The sequence below is a fragment of the Phyllostomus discolor genome, chromosome 4, assembly GCF_004126475.2.
Source record: "Phyllostomus discolor isolate MPI-MPIP mPhyDis1 chromosome 4, mPhyDis1.pri.v3, whole genome shotgun sequence".
In the NCBI taxonomy this organism is placed as follows: Eukaryota; Metazoa; Chordata; class Mammalia; order Chiroptera; family Phyllostomidae; genus Phyllostomus; species Phyllostomus discolor.
The window spans coordinates 185,430,290-185,448,414 of record NC_040906.2 but is presented as its reverse complement, the minus strand read 5'-3'; the positions used below and the strand labels follow the sequence as shown (position 1 = coordinate 185,448,414).

At 37.3% G+C, this 18,125-nt stretch overlaps 1 protein-coding gene across 7 annotated transcripts in view; it reads right to left on the bottom strand.

Moving 5' to 3' along the window:
• EYA4 (EYA transcriptional coactivator and phosphatase 4) overlaps positions 1 to 18,125 on the bottom strand; it is a 254,962-nt gene that overhangs the window by 29,256 nt on the left and 207,581 nt on the right. For 4 of the 7 annotated variants that reach the window (XM_036024746.1, XM_036024740.1, XM_036024744.1 and 1 more), the window contains 7 exons: positions 17,172 to 17,238; positions 15,847 to 15,989; positions 15,565 to 15,708; positions 13,402 to 13,481; positions 10,455 to 10,638; positions 3,634 to 3,770; positions 2,149 to 2,232 (listed from right to left, as the gene is read on the bottom strand). In XM_036024746.1, the coding sequence (XP_035880639.1) occupies positions 2,149 to 2,232; positions 3,634 to 3,770; positions 10,455 to 10,638; positions 13,402 to 13,481; positions 15,565 to 15,708; positions 15,847 to 15,989; positions 17,172 to 17,238 (839 nt within the window). The remainder of the gene's footprint in view (positions 1 to 2,148; positions 2,233 to 3,633; positions 3,771 to 10,454; positions 10,639 to 13,401; positions 13,482 to 15,564; positions 15,709 to 15,846; positions 15,990 to 17,171; positions 17,239 to 18,125) is intronic. The other 3 variants (XM_036024743.1, XM_036024745.1, XM_036024742.1) reach the window with 1 other exon arrangement.

Below are 18,125 nucleotides of genomic sequence, written 5' to 3'. Positions count from 1 at the left end.
ATAAACATTAGTTCTCTTCCTCCCCTCACTTTGCCCCACCCTTTTGGTGGCTTACAGGTTAAGCACCTGTAAGCACAAAACCTGGGTCTATTTTGTATTCAAACACAGCTTCTGACAATACTTTAAAATAATAAAACTGGTATGTGAAACGAACGCTGCGTGTCCAGGCTGCCACGTGAGGAGGTGACGGGTTTATCTCAGCGAGGGACTCCTGGTGAGGGAAGTGTGAGAACTTTGCTTGTGCGATTTCTCTCGGAGCCAATTTGTGAGTCATTCAAAGAATGCAGCTTCACTTTTTTTAATGGTTTGCCTTCCTGGGGTCTTTACTGGCTCCCCATCTTATCTCAGCCGAAGTCTGTGCTCTGGGATGGAAGCAACTTCATGGTATTTTTGACAAAAAGAAAAATAGTGGTAGTTTGGCTGTGCACATTACTCCTTGGGTTCAAATGATCTTACTATTACAAAAGATCAAAATTACCACAAAAGAATGAAGATCTGAAGTCAGGAAATACTTAAGAAATCTAAAGGTAATTGCAAAAAGTTTAGTTCCACCACTGATTCGGCATAAGGAAAGTGGCACAGATATTTAGCTATAGACTCTAATGATGACTGCTTTGAAGGGAACTTTATGTGGACTCATGTGTTCAAGTTAGATTGTTGATTTTAAACATTTACCTAATATGAAACTTTGCTGCACAAAAATATTGCAGTTAGTTCAACAGGATTTACTGTGTACTCCTCATAAGTCAAAACAATTCCAGAAGAAATGCTGTAGATTAAGGTCTGGAAACATTTTAGCTGGTACACTCTATTAGTAATAGAATTTTGGCATGCACTTCAAATTTATGGATAGTTAATTTACTTATGAATTATATACATATTCTTTAAATTATCATCACATGCATGTGTTTATAAAGCATGTGCATTATGGAGCAGACACAATGGCAAGGACAAGATATGTGTGTGAGTGTGTACACATACTTTAGTATATTCTTTCCTTATTTTGGCGGAACATTTTGTAGATTTCTGGCACATACACATGCATCCTGCTTTGAAGACCACTGTTACAGATAGTGACAATTGAAACAAAGGCACTAAGACTCTTTCTAAATGGTCATTAAGCAAAACTGTTACCTTTTATCTCAGTTTAGCAACATTCATTACTTACACTAGAAATCAAATGCAATGCAGATTCACCAAAAATGTAATTTAGGAGGAAATGTGTGAATGCAATTCATCATTATTTGTCCAAAGCCTATCCATTATTTGACAAAGCCTAACAAACTTGCTAAAAACTGCATGTTGAGCTGACAGAAGACTCTATTAAACAATGTGACACCATAAATACACAGGAAGACATTTCTGCAGGTTTGATTTCTAAAGTAACCAAAGTCAGATGCAACTTTGAATCTGGTGATTGAAAGAGGCCACCATGATCTGAATTGACTGTGGTTAGATTCTGAGTCCTACGGAGTCAAAGATGCGAACAGCATTGACTGAACAACTGTGTTTCCAGCTGTGGAGCCTGGTGCAGTTGCACCAGTGTTTGAAACAGCAGTCGCACAGGTGCAAAACACCGTGGTTATGAGAAGCTACCTCACTATAAGACAATAGCCAGACAGAAAGGAGTAGCAGTAATGAGACCACCTGTCTCTAAATTTGTGTGTGTGGGGGGATTGCTGTTCATGTTCTTCCTTGAAGTTACAAAACATACTTTTATTCATAAATCCAAAGGACCTATCATACAAAGGATTACTTCCTTATTCTAAATGGCATGCCATGGCAAAAGCTGGTACAACAAATTAATTCCAGAGTATTAGAGGATAACATATAATTTTATAATATTTAAAATCCATTTCAATATAAAATTTTTTAAAAAAATAATTATATTAGACTAATAAGTTTGGTTTCAGTGTAGAAAAGTCAAAGTCACGAAGAAGAAAAAAGAATGACATTTCTTATTAGTTTGGTAAAATTTGCCGAATTCATATTGAAAAACAGTGGGCCACTGGAAAGACATAATCAGGAGCAGATTTGACAGACTGCAATAAAACCACTTCAGTGTATTTTTAAATGGCAGTTGATTTTTGAGCAAAATGGAATTCTATAAAGGAAGGTTTCCTGGGGTAAACCTTTTGGATTCCTTACCTTGCCGTACTTCTGGGCGTAAGAACCTGTGAGCAGTGAGTGAAAAACAATGATGGTTTCATCCAAGTCCCAGACAAACACACGCTGAAGAAAAAGATAAATATCAAAGAATGACCCCATTTTTAGGAAGCAGAAATCTCTTTAGAGGTAGAAAACATCTCACTTTGTTATTAGATATAATCATTTTGGCGAAACCTATGCTCCTCATTAATTTTTTTCCAGACTTTCCAGAGCTAACCCTGTAATACCTTGTGGAGCAAGAGTGATACAAGTAATAAGCTTAAAAATCAGGTATCCTAATTTGAAACAATTCATCCAAATATTTGATTGCAGTCAGTACTCCACAAGACACATTTGGATTTTATAATAGAAGTGAACTTGAAACTATTTTTAAAAATTTTTATGCTTCATGGATTCATGGAATACTGTAATACATGCAAACAATTAAAATTTTAAAAGTATTTAAAGGACTTCCTAAGTAATCCCTACATAAGTAATGCAAAGTGTGGACTCTTGAGTCAGCTTACCATCAGATGGGTGATTTGGCCTGTACAGTGTGTGAAAAATTTCAAATTATTGGTCAGCTTTTCAAGATTAGGAGATTTCCAACAGACCTTGGGGTTCTGACAGCAGCAGAGGCACTGGAATTTGTGGCAGTGCTGGCTGGCGTTTTGCATGGCAGTGAGGGGTGGGCCCTTCGGGTTGGGTGAATGCTCCCTGCTCCCCACGAGAGGTTGGCTTCCTAGCCCAGCTCGCCCACTCACTGATCATCACCTGCCGAGTTCCTGCATGCATTCCAATCTGCCGCTGTTGCTCAGGTCAAGGGAATGATCTTCTATGAAGAGGTGCAATGACTATTACTTAACTTTACTAACTCTGGAAATGTCATGTTCTTTCTTAATTGAAGTATGCAGTTGTTTAAGAAGTAACAAGCTATGGTTAAGAATACTTCCTTCTGATGTTCTATAATAAAAACTCAATCTGAATCATATGGATACATCTCAAAAGAGTTTTCAACCAGAAAAAAAAATGACACATGGAAATTTTTACAGATATAAAAATTTTAACTTGTATCAGATGATTGGAATTTTTCCTATTTTTAAAAGACAATGCTTCCTTTGCACACAAATTCATTTTACCTTTCAAAATTATTTGACCCATATAAATATCTTTCACTACCTTACTACTATCCAAGGAAATGCTTCTCAGAAAATGACCCCAGAAGCAGTGGCTTCATTTTTAGAATTTCTGTTTGTGCCAAGGTGGATCAAAAGATGCAATTATCTCAGACCTAGAATTTGTATATCATTATCATGATATACAAATCATGGTATTGATTGCTTGTTATTGCTTTCAATGTGGCCACTATGATGGCCAAATATATATTTAAAGTTTGAAACTTCATGATACTGTAAGCGTAAAATACTGTAAGCATAAAATATGTATTCACTAAAACTAAAATTCTCTGAGGATGAATCGGCGTACCTCCAGGTCGCTGTCTGGTGGGGGCGAGGGGTTGTTTTTGCGGCCTCTCCCTCGGGACTTGGACCCGGAGCTCCGACACGTCCTCTCATCAAGGTCTTTAATGGGTGTGGAGGGGCTCTGCACCGTATCAAACTCTCCTGTGAACAACATAACTCATATCAAGGAGAGCAGTTCATTCTGAGATCAGGTATGAGTCTTCACTATTAATTTTGTAACAAATTCTTATACAACAGAAATTCCTTAGGACAAAAAAAAGTAAAGATTTATATTCCCAAATACCCAAAACCTAATGCAGTCAAAGTTTTGGTAGGTCAGACAAATCCATTCCAATTTCAATCTCTGTGATCTATTACACTTAAATGCCTAGTTAATACTCCATGTGCCTTCAAGGTCCTGTTTTTCCCCCCACCTACATATTTATCTCAATTTAGATCTGTTCTCGCCTCCTCACATCAGAGTTCAGAGGGTGAACCGTCTTCTGGAACAATGCCATGCCTCCCTCCACCTGCAAACTTGGCTCCCCAACTGCGCCTTGCAGGGAATCTTGCTCTGTTGTCTATTAGTCAAACTCTGTCTCACCTTCCTTCTAACCTCTTCCTTTTCTGGGGCTGCAGATAAGTTTAAAAGCCCTTGCCTTTGCCCTTGCATTTCCATCTAGAAGCTATCTGCTTGTTATCTTCTTTTTCTTAAATGACACTTCTTAAAAGAATAGTGCATGCTAGTGCTGTCTGACAGAAATGTAATGAGAGCCCCAAATGGAACCACGTGTACAATTCAAAATTTTCACAAGCCTCATTAAAAAATACATAAAGAAACATGTAAAATTAACTTTATTTGTGTATGTTAATGGACCTAATTTATCCAAAATGTTCACTTCAACATGTAATCAACATAAAGCTTATCAATGGCATGTTTTACATAACCTCCGTTTCACACGGAGTCCTGCGTGGTCTGCACTCACAGCAGGTCTCACCGTGCACTGGTCACAAGAGCCCAACTGCTCTGTGTGGCCAGCAGCACAGGACTGGACAGCACGTCTCTCTCCACTGCCTGACATCCAATTTGCCATAATCTAGTTTCGGTTCATCCAGACTCTAAAACTACTCTTATGCAAAGTCCTCAATAATTACCTCATTGACAAATGCAATGGATTCAGTCCTTAGCTTCCTGGGTCTCCATGCGGGCTTGGATCCTCCTAAACAGCACATCCTCAGAGCCATTATTTGGCAGCTGACACCCTGCACTCTCCTAGTTCTAGACTGTCCCTCACCAGTCCTTCTCTGCCTAGGAGACATGGACTTTTTCCTCCTCCCATTCCCTACATGCGGACACTTGAGAGTCTCATACTTTGATCACCATCCTTCTCATGCCACACCATCTGGGTGATCTGACCCTCTCAGAGGTTAATCACCTTCTGTGAGAAGACCCAAACATAGGCTACAAGTTAAGTTTCAGACTTTGTATCTAATTGATTTCTGCATGTCCCACAGATGCCTGAAAGTCTGACAGGTCTGAAACTAACGTGTAAGATGTGAAGCATCTTACAAGGTAGGAAGTGCTGAACGGTGGCAAATCTGTGTGTGTAAGGGGTATTAGGTTAAGGTAGAGGTGCAGCAAAACCTCACGAGTAACAAGAGTCAGTTTTACCCTACGGCAGCAAATATTTTACTCAATCTCTGTGAATCTCGTTTTTTATATTAAAGCATAAGGCAACAGCAGCTACCTTTTTGAATTACTGAGATAGATCTGATTTATATTTAATTGGCTTTAAATCATATGCATGAAGTAAACACTCTATGAGAGCCTGATAGCAAACGATGCTACATTTAGGTTATGTAATTTTTAAACATAAAGACGTTATGACTATCATGCTTTATCATGAAATTAAAGTAAAATAATTATGAGGACAGCTGAACAGATATTTATCTAAATAATCAAATGTGAACAAACTAGAAAACATTTAGGTAATATTTTTTCTGAGATGTTCTAAATAAATAGCAAATTTTACACAGCTAACTTGTAATTGTTTATAACGGTTATAACATCTTCTTTGAGAAACACCATGCATGTCAGGACAGCATAAAAAAAATGTGGTTGCTCCAAACACTATCTGCTCTTAGAACATCGCTAGAGCTGTTCACTGTCTGAGACTCTGCTACCACCCATGCGAGAGCTGAGCCGACAGCAGAGTAAAAAGTTCTTCAGTTCTGAAGGTGAATGTAGCCCTGCCATAGAGCAAATCATGTTTCAGCTTACTTGCATTAAGTAGGCATTAATTAGGCTTTAGGTATTTAAACATTCATCAACTTCTAAAATATGGCACACACAATTTTTTCTAGTTTTAGTTTTTCTTAACAGAATTTTCCTGAGGTTATTATGTCCTGTAAATCAAATGTATTTTTTCAAATAAAATGCTGATCAAATTAGCCCTCCACTTATTAAATAAGCTTATAATAATTTGGGGGGATGACATCCCATACAACCTGTCTTTCTATTGTTATACATCATTTTTCAGGTGTTAACCTGTCATAATGCTGCTTTGTTCTTGCAACAGTTCAAGAGCTGAAAGGACAAAAACGTGCAAAATCCCAAAGTTACTGTAATGTTACAGGTGGTTGATGGTTGACTAGATCCATTAGAGTTTGGCAGGAACAGCTCAGCTATTCCAAGGAACAGGGAGCCAAAAGCTATCACAGGAAAGGAAGTGAAAGGAACAAGAAGAAGAAGGGAAAAGACTGTTCCCAGGAAGTGTCTGGGCTTCCATAAAAGTAGGACTTGATACCACTGGTTCATTCCATTACTGAAAAATCTTAAAAGGGCTCTAAGAATCTGAAAAAAAAACATGAGTGGAAATGTTTTGATGGAGGTAAAGGCATAGCTTTTTAAAGAACTAAGAAGAGTACCTCCACATTTATTAAACCTTTAGTATTTGCCATGTACTGTCTTCTTTTTAAAATGTTTATTGAAATATGTTTGGCTTTATTCACTGCTTATTATGTCCGTGTGACTGGTTCACACCTGTAGACTGAGACAGTTGTTCTTCCCTTGATATGGCCAGAACTTCATTATATTTGTACACTGTCATCTGTATCCATTCTGTTCACAGACATTCAGGTTATTTAGAATTTTAGGCAATTAAGAATAAAGTTGCTACAAACATTCTTGTTCTTGTCTTTATGGACATAAACTCTGATTCCTCTAATTTATGTGTTAGCAGAGGGTTTGCTGAGTCAGAGGAAAGACATACATTCATGTTTAGTAGACTCTGATCACCTTTCTCTAAAGGGGCTGTATTAACTCACTCTCCTACTAGCAACAAGAATTCCAGTTGCTCCACATCCTTGCCAATTCTTGAGATTGCTAGTCTCTTCATATTCATCATTGTGGGGTTATGGTGGTAGATTTGGTTAGCATTCTCTTGACGAGTAATGATGTAAAATGCTGTTTTTATATTTTCATTTCCCATTTGGTATCTTCTTTTTATGGTATAACTGTTGCCCATTAAAAAAGTCAGGCTATCTTTTTCTTACTGATTTTTAAACACTCTTGTTATAAAAATCCTTTTTTTAAAGATTTATTTATTTATTTTTAGAGAGGGAAGGGAGGGAGAAAGAGAGAGAGAAATATGAATGCGTGGTTGCTGGGGGCCATGGCCTGCAGCCCTGGCATGTACCCTGGCTGGGAATCGAACCTGCGATACTTTGGTTCACAGCCTGCACTCAATCCACTGAGCTATGCCAGCCAGGGCTTACATTCTTTATCTATCTCTAACTCGATCCCTAACTCCATCCTCCCTCTAGCTCCACCTCTATCTCTATGATATAAACCTCTCTTTGACCCAGTGAATTTGGTCTTTCATTATCCTCTTCTAAAAATGGGAAAACTGAAGACATGTGGGACCAAACTTCCCAAGATAAAACAGCTTGTATGTGGAATTCTGGTGTGATTCCAGAACTTCTGCTTCAACCACTAGACTACACTTCCTCCCCAAATAGTAGCAGACCCTCCAGATTACAAACGTAGTCAAGAGTTATAGAGACTTTATACAATTTGTGAGAGTGAGAGCCAACCAGTTCATCAAAAGAACTTCATAGTCAAAGAGCAGGTTCTGAAGGGGCCAAGGCTATATCTGGCTCCTGGAGCCACCGTTCAGGTGGAACTGTTCTGACCTCTGTATCTTCTGGAGATGATATCCTTTTTTCTGATAAAGGGTAAAACCAGAACTTGAGCTCAATTGGTCATTAAACATTTGTTGACACGCCCTCTTTTTTTATTTTAAAGAAGAAAGTTGTCAATTCCAGAGCCTCTGCCAAATTTCACTCAGATAATTGCACCAGGGTACGTTAATGCGGCAGGTGGGGAAAGTGCAGATCGGCAGAGCGGTTAACTGTGGTCAGTTCTTTCTACCTGAATCCTCTCGCAACGTTCTATTAAATGAATTAGCACTTTGCTTTCCTTCCTATCCTGAAGTGAAATGCCATGAAGCTGTGGAAAGTCTACTGAGTTCTGCCTAAAAAAACTGGCATCTTTTCAGAGTGGAGTGATCTTACTATATCCCTTACTTTTTTTGAAGCACTTGTAAAGTTTAATTAGCTAATGTATTGTAATGTTTGCCAAGGCCTCAGAGTGAAGAATAATATTGTTACAAGTCACTAATTATATCCTATCAAAATTTAAAGATGTTTAAAATATTTTAAAAAGGAGGAGCTAAAAATATCTCTAATGTGGTAACAGTCAACAAACTTTCTGAATGCAAATCAAGAGTATAATATATACTTAAGATAATCTTTATGTTAAAAGCAAAGAGAGATCTTTATGAAGATAATGAACTAAAGTATCTGTTCTTAATCAGCCTGGTAATGTTTCTTTTAAAAACATTGTCAAACTACCTAATAAGGTAAAGTAATAACTGAATGCTATTTGCAATTTCCAAATAACACTGGTCATTACCAACTGCCTCAGGCATATTCTTGGGCCAACACTGTACATGATTGAATAATTGTCCTTTAATCAGTACAATAGGGAACAACTGTACCTTCCATGCTTTAGATATTTAGATCCAACCTTATTTCTTTAGAGCTTATCTCTAATCCAAAACAACAAGCTCTGTCTTATAAAACATGAAGTATGTTTCTATTTTAAAAATGGGAGAAGTCAACAGTGAAAGATTTATGAAAAATTGTGTTTTTAATTATTAGGCCTCTGTTTTAATTCCAAAATGCAGGGCTGGTTATTGGGAAACAATTTTCATACTCTTAAACTAAAGGTCTCACATTTCATCAGTAATAGAGAAAAATCTCACAATTGTAAATGTGTTTATTTTTTGTGTGTATGTCAGATCTAAAAAGGCAAAATCAAACTTAAATGTACCTTGATTAAAATTCTGAGATCACAGAATATGTTAAAAATCCAGACCTGTGTGTTGTTATGATTTTGGTTGAGAGAATAATATAGTTACATGTAGAAATAATTTCTTCTTTAAATTCAATGATCTGGTAAGATACGAAAATTATCTATCATATCTATAAAATCTTCACATAACCCATGACCACAAAGATTCCTCCATGTCTTCTAAAAGTCAGTTCTAGTTTTTACATGTATTGTATATAGCATGAGTTACGAGTCGAAATTCTGGTGTGCTTTTTTTTGTGGGTTTTCTTTGTATTTTTGTTTTGGTATATGCCTGTCCAACTGTTCTAGTGCCAGTTTTTGAAAAAGTATTCATTCTCCAATTGCCTTTGCACCTTTGCCAAAATCCATTTCCCAGTATATGTATATTGGTCTATTTCTGGACCCTCTGTTTTATTCCGTTGCCAATACCACACATTCTTGATTACTGTGTTCTACAAGTCTTGAAATCAGGCAATGTAAGCCCTCAAACTTTATTCTTATTTTGCAAAAATATTCCGGCTGTTCTAGTTTCTTTGCCTTAAATTTTAGAATCATCTTGATCATTTCTCCACTAACTCCTGCTGGAATTTTGACTGGGATTATGATGACTCTCCATTAAACTTGCAAAACTTCAAATACTTTATCTGGGTTAAATATGTGTCAGCAAATACAATTCCAATAAGAAGTCAAGTAAGTATCAGACAACAAAAAATACATTAGACTTTAAATATGTGCTAATTAGACAAAGATATGAGACTGCCTAGCAATGATCCTACAAATCCTAGAAGTGCAGGGACACTCATTGACTGGAGGTATGGATGACTCACACAGGAAGGAACTACACAGTCTCTCAAGCATAAAGGGAATATGGCTAGTTACATTCAAAGGAGTTAATTCACCAACTTTTCTAGGCTGTCAAGATCTTCACAAAATAATTAGCATGGTGAAAGGTCCACTGACCTTTATACATCCTTTTTTATTCATATGTACACTGACGTTTAAAACTAAAAGCTGCTGAATGCACCACATCTAAAAGAAGTGTTTTCTGAAATGAAAGAAGTAGTTCATCTTATACAGTGTACTAGCACCAACTAAGCAGCAGCATAATTGTCTGGGAGCTTTCAGCTTTGGTTCTAACTGTCCATTTTCTCCATATGTATGTATTTATTCATTGATCCTCACCCAGAAACATTTTTCATTGCTTTTTAGGGAGAGAAGAAGGGAGAGAGAAGGGAGAGAAACATTGATGCGAGAGAACAGCATTGATTGGGTGCCACCTGACTGGGGACTGACCCAGGCATGTGCTCTGACTGGTAATCGAACCCGCAACCTTTCAGTTATGGGACGACACTCCAACCAACTGAGCCACACTGGCCAGGGCCATTTTCTCAATATTATTAGACACAGCAAAACATATGAAAGTATTTCACCTGGATGAAGATCTGTACCTGGTTGGCTAGTCAGTCCTGGGAGAGATTCCTGCAGCTGATAGGTTGAGGTTGAGGATGACGTGCCGTCAGCTGTGTTATTTGATGTCATATACGCTCCATATGTCGATGCTGAGTAATACTGTGCATACTGGTTTTGGCCAAAGGCTGTGTAAGATGGATAATCCTGAAACAGTAATTAAGATATGTGTGTGTTTTAGAGCTTGAAGGAAAAGCTATCACTATGGTAAATTGTAAGATTAGTATTTGACTCTGTGTGTTTTGGAGCCCAGAGCTTTGAGATGATCCGAATGAGTGGAGACTATTTTGCGGGCGCCTTCTGCATGCACATTGTCATGAACTACCCTGCTGAGTTTGCACACCAGATCTAAGACACACATTTTAATCTGTCTAAAGCGTACATATGCTTCACTGTGTCCTACAATTATTTATTGAAGGATTTAAACCATCAGGTCTTATGCACTTGAAGAGGCAATAAAACAAGGAAATCAGCTCACATTCCCAGCATCTGTTCTCATATAGCTTCTAACATCATCTGCGAGGAGCAGGTATGGCTGCCCCTCCCAGCTTCCATGCACACCTCCAATTGCATTACTGTGATTTTTATCACGGTAATTTTGCTTTCTTAGCAGGAGGTAAAGAGTAAATGAAAGAAGATGAATAAATAACTTTCCTGTCCAGCTTTTCACAGGATACATGCCACCTGAGGCCTTGACTTAAAGTTTTTAGTGAGATTTTCAAACATTTAATTTGCCCATTTGTTACAGAGAGAATATAAAAGCATGGGTCAACTCCTCTGACTTGCTTTTTACTAAAAATTTTTAAGAAGCTTACAATGATCTAAATTATCCTTCAAAATCCTTTCACATTAATATAATGAACAGGGATTTGTTGCCATAATTGGTGTTTAATATATCTAGTGTGTTTTAGCCCAAAGTGTTATTAATGCTGACACAGCCTTGGTCAGGATTAGGCATCCCTACTGCATGTTCATAAGGGAATAAAGATCCACATTGGATGTGATTTCTGAAAAGGGAAATTCTCTGTATAAGTAAATATGTGTATAAGCCTCCATATAAGTAAATATGTGTATAAGCAAATCTTGTCTAAAAGGATTAAGTAGTATGGCAGAAAAGTAAAATTCTATTTATCTGTTCATTTCTAAATTTGATGTTCCCCATTATCACCAGTGAGCCAGTAAAAAAGCCCTTAGCAATATTTGGACAAATTTCATAGCAACACATTTTTCAGAGGAAAGCGGGAAAAACGATCGTTTACATAGTGATTACTTTGTGTCAGGTACTGGTCTAAAGCCTCCAGTGGATTTAGTGATTGAATCTTCCCAACGCCCTGTTCGGTATTATCATTATTTCCATTTTACATTGAAGTGGACAAAGGCACAGAGTGCTTAAGTGATCTGCCCACGGTCAGACAGCCAGCAAGTTTCAGGGCAGAGCCTGTAAGCCAGAGAGCCTGACCAGCACCTGTGCGCTGAAGCGCTCTGCTACAGCCTTAAGGAAGATGAATTTACATACTGGAAAGGTCCAGGCAACCAGGTTCCTGTGAATGTAATGTCTTTTTGGTACTAAGTGAAGAGTGCCTTCACTTCTCTTCATTTCCACTATTGTCACCCTGGTCCAAGCTACCTTCACTTCCTATTGTAGCCAACGGACAGGTTTTCTAATTTGTGTCCTTACTTCCATTTTGGGCTTCCTCCAAAGTCCCTGAAGCCAGAGTAATCTTTTCCAAACATAAATCACACGACGCTAGTCTCCTGCTCAAAATCCTTTCATAGCTTTCCGTTGGGCTTGGAAGAGAATCAAAATTCCTTCCTATACACCACAGGGCCCTACGTGGGCAGGGCCCTGCCCATCTCCACAGACATGTCTCCCCACGGGACCCTCAAGTACAAACTGAACTCCAGCCTGCTTTCTGTTTGCAGACACACCACATTGTTCACTCCCCAGGGGTCTGGTACAGGCTGCTTTCTATGCCTGAGCCCTGCTCTGTGCTCATTCCTCGCCCAGCCCTTGGAGGACCTGGCCAAGATGTCGGTTCCACTGAAAGGCCTTCCACAAAATTGCCCCTGCACAAGTTAGACTTCTAATAATATTTTCAATAGGACCTGTTCTCTCCCCTTATGCTTTCTAATTATACATTTATGTGTGTGTTTACTGGTTTGTTATTTGCTTCCCTCAGTAGGCTGTAAACTCCACGAAGTGGGAATCATGTCCGATCCATCCCATCCCCCATTTCCCTGAATACAGACCAGTTCCTAACAGAATTAAGTACTCAATGAGTATTTGCTAAAATAATAAATTGGTATTCAGTCCATAGTCCAAAATACAGGCTACATTTATATTGGGACCACTGTATTTAAATATTCAGGGAGCACTGGATCTATTTTATGATATAAATCTTTCCTCTCCTTTATGAGTCTTTTATCCTCTCAAGCAGAACAGACGTAACTCTGTCCCCTATGCTATCGTACTATCTAGTAACCTAAAAAATAAAAAATAAAAAACAACAGTAGTCCAAGAGGAATTTTATTTAGTAACATGATATTTTGGACTAAAACTGACAGCACAATCCAATTATTGATTATAGTTCAATCAATTAATATTCACAAACTGTTTTATCAAGAAAAATAAAATTACGTTTAGTTATTTTGTTTAGTCTAAAACTAAATTATGTCTAGTTTAAGATTATAGGAAAGTATGCAATACATTTTGTAATTCCAGCCAAATGATTAAAATAATCACAGCTTAAATGTTTAAAGGGCAAAACTTGAACAAACAGGATACCTAAAATATATAGAATTACACAGATCCCCCAAATTCTGGGGGATTATGCCCTTATATGGCACTGAAACTATTCTTCCAAACTCAGAAATAAACATAAAAGGTGTAAGTAAAAGGAACCACTATACCTGTTGTGAGCCGGTGAAATTCGTTGAATTGGAAACTGAATTATTTGCATAAATAGTAGATGATGGTGCAAAACTAGAACCTACAGGTAAACAAAAAATTGCTTGTTAAAGTACTTACTGTAAAATAAAAATATTTCACTTTTCAGAACTCGATGAGATAAATACATTTTTGATTTTGTTAAGGCAGTGATATTTGACATTGAGAGATTTATAAGGAAAATGTGCTTAACCCTGTCCCTCTCGTAACACAGATAACATCTAGAACAGCACTAACAAGGATTGCAGTGAACCTTCAAGGCTTGAGTGTCTGGAAGTGTAGAAGCACTCACAGAATAAAATACTCTGCAGACAGACTACTTACACACTACTGCAACTTCCAGACTACTGAACTTTCAAGTGGTCATATCAACTGCATTTGCATACAAAAATCACCTGAGTTAAACATTTGAGGAGGGTTAGCTTAAGAGATCAACACACAGAACCCACTTAGAATTAAGTGGTGCTTCCAACAACCTGTCTTTTCATTCCTCTGTTCTTTCCTTAGAACAAAAAGTGCTGGGAGCTAGGGCTCAGACTCATAGGGTTGATATTTCAATAGTCTCAGATTTGAGGGCCTTCTAAAATTTACTATTTGGTCAGCAATTTATTCAATGACTTTTTTTTAATTAGGGTAAAAACAAGTGAACTGTTAATTTGCAGATTTGCTTTAAAAATATGTTGCTTTGGAATGTACTTGTTTTTTAATATTTTAGCTTTTATTTCTCTATTTTTTCATTTTTGCATTTATATTTTACTTTTATTAAACACTTTTGAATTTTATTGTTGTTCAAGTGCAGTTTTCTGCTTTTCCCTCCCACCTCTTCCCCCCCACCCTAGGCATCCCCACCTCCCTCCCATGATTCCACCCCGCCCTTGTTTTTGTCCATGTGTCCTTTATAGTAGTTCCTGAAAACCCTTCACACTTTTCCCCCCATTATCCCCTCCCACCTCCCCTCTGCTTACTGTCCGTTTGTTCTTAATTTCAATGTCTCCGGTTATATTTTGCTTGCTTGTTTGTTTTGTTGATTAGGTTCCAGTTAAAGATGAGATCATATGGTATTTGTCTTTCACCACCTGGTTTATTCACTTAGTATTATGTTAAGTGGAATGTACTTATTAAGGAGTAAAATGAAATATTATTGAGGTGGCTGATTATTTTACCAGTGAACAGTAAAATGTAATCAATGCAAAATGACCTGACCAGGAATGTCCAACAGGAAAGTATTTGGAGGACTAAATGAAACTGTCTTCACGGTCTCTCACACACGGCCCATGGCCGTGCGGCTCACTGTGTCTGTGGCACGTATGCAAACACACTTCGACCTACACGCCTGGTGAGGAGGGATCTGCCGTCCCAGCTAAAAAGGCCTCAGTCACTATCTCATTTTAGTCAAATGACTCAAATGTCAATTCTAGTTCCTTAAACATGCTAATATAGCTCCAAATCTGTGACTATACCAATATAGACAAAATGAGAGATAGGGCAAACTTTTAATGTTTTTACTACATCACTAATTTTTTTCTGCAGCTAGTACACAATGACTAAAAAAGAATTTCTAATTGGAGTCAAAAACAAGAGGAAAAATTAAAAAGTGATCATATATGGAGGATTTGGGAGGTGGTACAAACTATATAAGTATTCATATTAAGAAATGCAGTATCAGTAGGGGAGAGATATTTTAGGGATGGACAAAAAATCCTCATTCAATGATAAAAGGGACTTAGAAAGGTGCTAACTCAACTTTCAATGGACTCCAACCAGCATTGCCTACTTCAGAAATTCTGACAAGAAAATAGTGGTTTTGGTCGTGAACCTTTGCAATCACTGAAGTAGATGGTACACATGTGACTGCTGGCATGGTGACTGTCTCGGAGGTTGTTTTGTTGGAACAGCTTTACTGCCAATTATACGCAACTTAAACTTAAGTATTTAAATTGGGTATGGGTCATATATCTTGATGTATATTCAACATTTTTCATCATGTTTCTGTTCTGATGGAATTGTGTGAGTAGAGGATTGCTGTTTAAAACCATTGTCATGACTGTACCATTCCAGTCTGAAACCCAGGAGCCTCATTCAAAGAATTCGTTCTCATATAACATGTCTCCTGTGTGGCTGCTTACCTGGCATCTGGTAAGAATAAGGTGTCTGGCCCGGCTGTGGGGTGGAGAACCCTGGGCTGTAACTGAGGCACCCGCTCTGTAATGGGGACTGAGTTTGTGGAAGTCCACTCTCTGTCTTGATGCCTGGCAACATCACACCCAAGTCTGTTTGGAAAATGCATTCAGTCACTAAATGATCTCACTCCTGAGTTGCATCTCATTAGTAGAACACACAACTACTAGCCAGCAGGATTACCTGCTTATAACCAAAGAAGGAGAGGAGAGAAGGTGTGAAAGAAATACCGTAAGCGGGCAGGCTGTAGGGCTGTCCCGTCTGTGAGTACGCTGTGTAGACCGCCGGCTGCTGCATTCCCGAATACTGAGTCTGGCCTGCATAGGCAGACATTGTTTGAGCTGCTGGTGTAGAAAGAATGTGTGGATAGGGCCTAAATATCAGAAAAATAGCATTACTGTGGCAACAAAGACTGCATATTAATTCAGACAGCTTAGATTCAGTGAAACCTTATAATAGCCGGAAGTAATCTTCTTTATCCACAATATAATTTTAACAATACAGGAAAGGATGTGAGTCAATGTCAGGAACCTGGACTCTGCTACAGATCAGTTGAGTGACCTTGGACAAATAATTTAACCCCCCTAAGTCTCTATCTCCCTGTAAAATGAGAAATTCGGTTTAGATATTATATCTAAAGTGTTTTCTAGGTCTATAGTTCTCGTTTATACCAGACATAGCATTCTAATTAATATGTATGTGAGGAAAATGGAGCTCAGGCCAATTAATTAAAATGCTGGTGAGCATATTTCCAGTTAATGTGTATGACCTAATGCTATGCAATGACTACAAAAGTCTTTAAAAACCCTACCAATTTTTTTTTACCAAACTAAAAAAGTCTTAAAAGCAAAGGTAGGCAGCTTCCTGAAATGAAATGGAATGCCACTTCTTTTATCATGCCACATTTTAGATAATGTTCCCACATGGATATCCAATCCCCTGCCTGTTCTTAAGGACAGGCACTCTAGCTGCTACAGAAAATAACATTTAAATGTGTATAAATCAGGGATCCAAACTCTTGATCCATCTGGGTGATTGCCACCAAATTAAGGTATACAACCAATACAGTTAAACTTGAAATGTCTACAACTGTCCACAATAAGTTGACTATATTAGTTATAAAAATAATAAAGTATCATCTTTAAAAATATGTTTATTAGGACTAGAAATCCAATGAAATACTGTAATGATGAAACAAATTACAAAGTGATGTTTGAATAAAATGTAATCCTTTTAGATTTGTTTTAAATGAGTCAGCATTTTAGAATTTTCACTAAAAAAATCAGTGTGCTCTGTTTTGAACTTGATGCCTTCCTCAATATATAAATATCCAAAATTAAATGAATTGTCCAGATAAAAGTGAGTATATCTGTATTTCTAGATTTGTACAGGATATGTATATATCCAACTAATCAAATCAAGTATCTACCTATAACACTTTTACATACATAAATGTATCTCAATTTAATGTTGATACATTGTGTGAATACAGAGTAATAGAGATAATTCCAGAAAAGCTTTCTAGCATATCTAAAAGAATCTACTGACCACTTACTTGGAAGGATAGAGCTGTGAGGAATATTGATGTGCTGATCTGGGACTGTAGCCACTACTTGTTATTACTGTAAAAAAAAACACAAAAAGTGCAAAAAAGTTGCTTCATAAATATATTTCAGCAGAGAATACAAAACCGATTTTTTAAAATTACCATATTAAAAGAGTTTCTAAAATTCACTGATTTTCAAAAAGAATTCATTTTCTAAACAGGAACAGATGCCCAAACATTTTATTCTAATTGAACCACTTCAAGTTCATTCTATGAGCATGAAATAAATTTTTAAAAACCATTCCTCTCCCCCACTCTTCCATTTTCTCAAATTAGTAACATCTTCTTATGTATTAATATGCTATGAATAAATATTTTTGATTAGTCTTTCATATATAAAGATAAATTTTTTAAATTAGCAAACAGTATGTTTTAAATTCCAATTACAATGGCAATGTATTGCCCTCCCCCATATTTATTCTAATAGAATGAAAAAAATTAAGAAAAATGTGGCATTCCAACCTTCATATTCAAATTGGCAAATGCTATCATTTTCTATTTTCTTCCTTTTAACAATCGGATGAGTAATTAAAATTGCAGAGCTCAAAATATTCTAGTAATAATTGAAAGCATAGGTGATAACGCACCCCCTTAAAAAGCCATAACTGCAAAATGCATTAGCAGTCTTATTTACAAAAATATTTTGAACTATCAGAGATAGAACTTTGTTGAGAAGAGTATAGAGGTGAAAGTTGGGTCCTATTAATATTTCATCCAAACATGCAGCCCCAAACTATAACCAAAAGTTTGGAAGTTACTCTTTCCTTTAACCATCTGCCTTCACTAAGACGGATGTACTGCAAATACACGGGTTCTAAAGTGTTGATGTGGTCCCCTCAGAGCCAGTCCATACGGGGCAAGCACACACAGTGTCTTTATTAGGCCATCTGCTGTTCATTCACT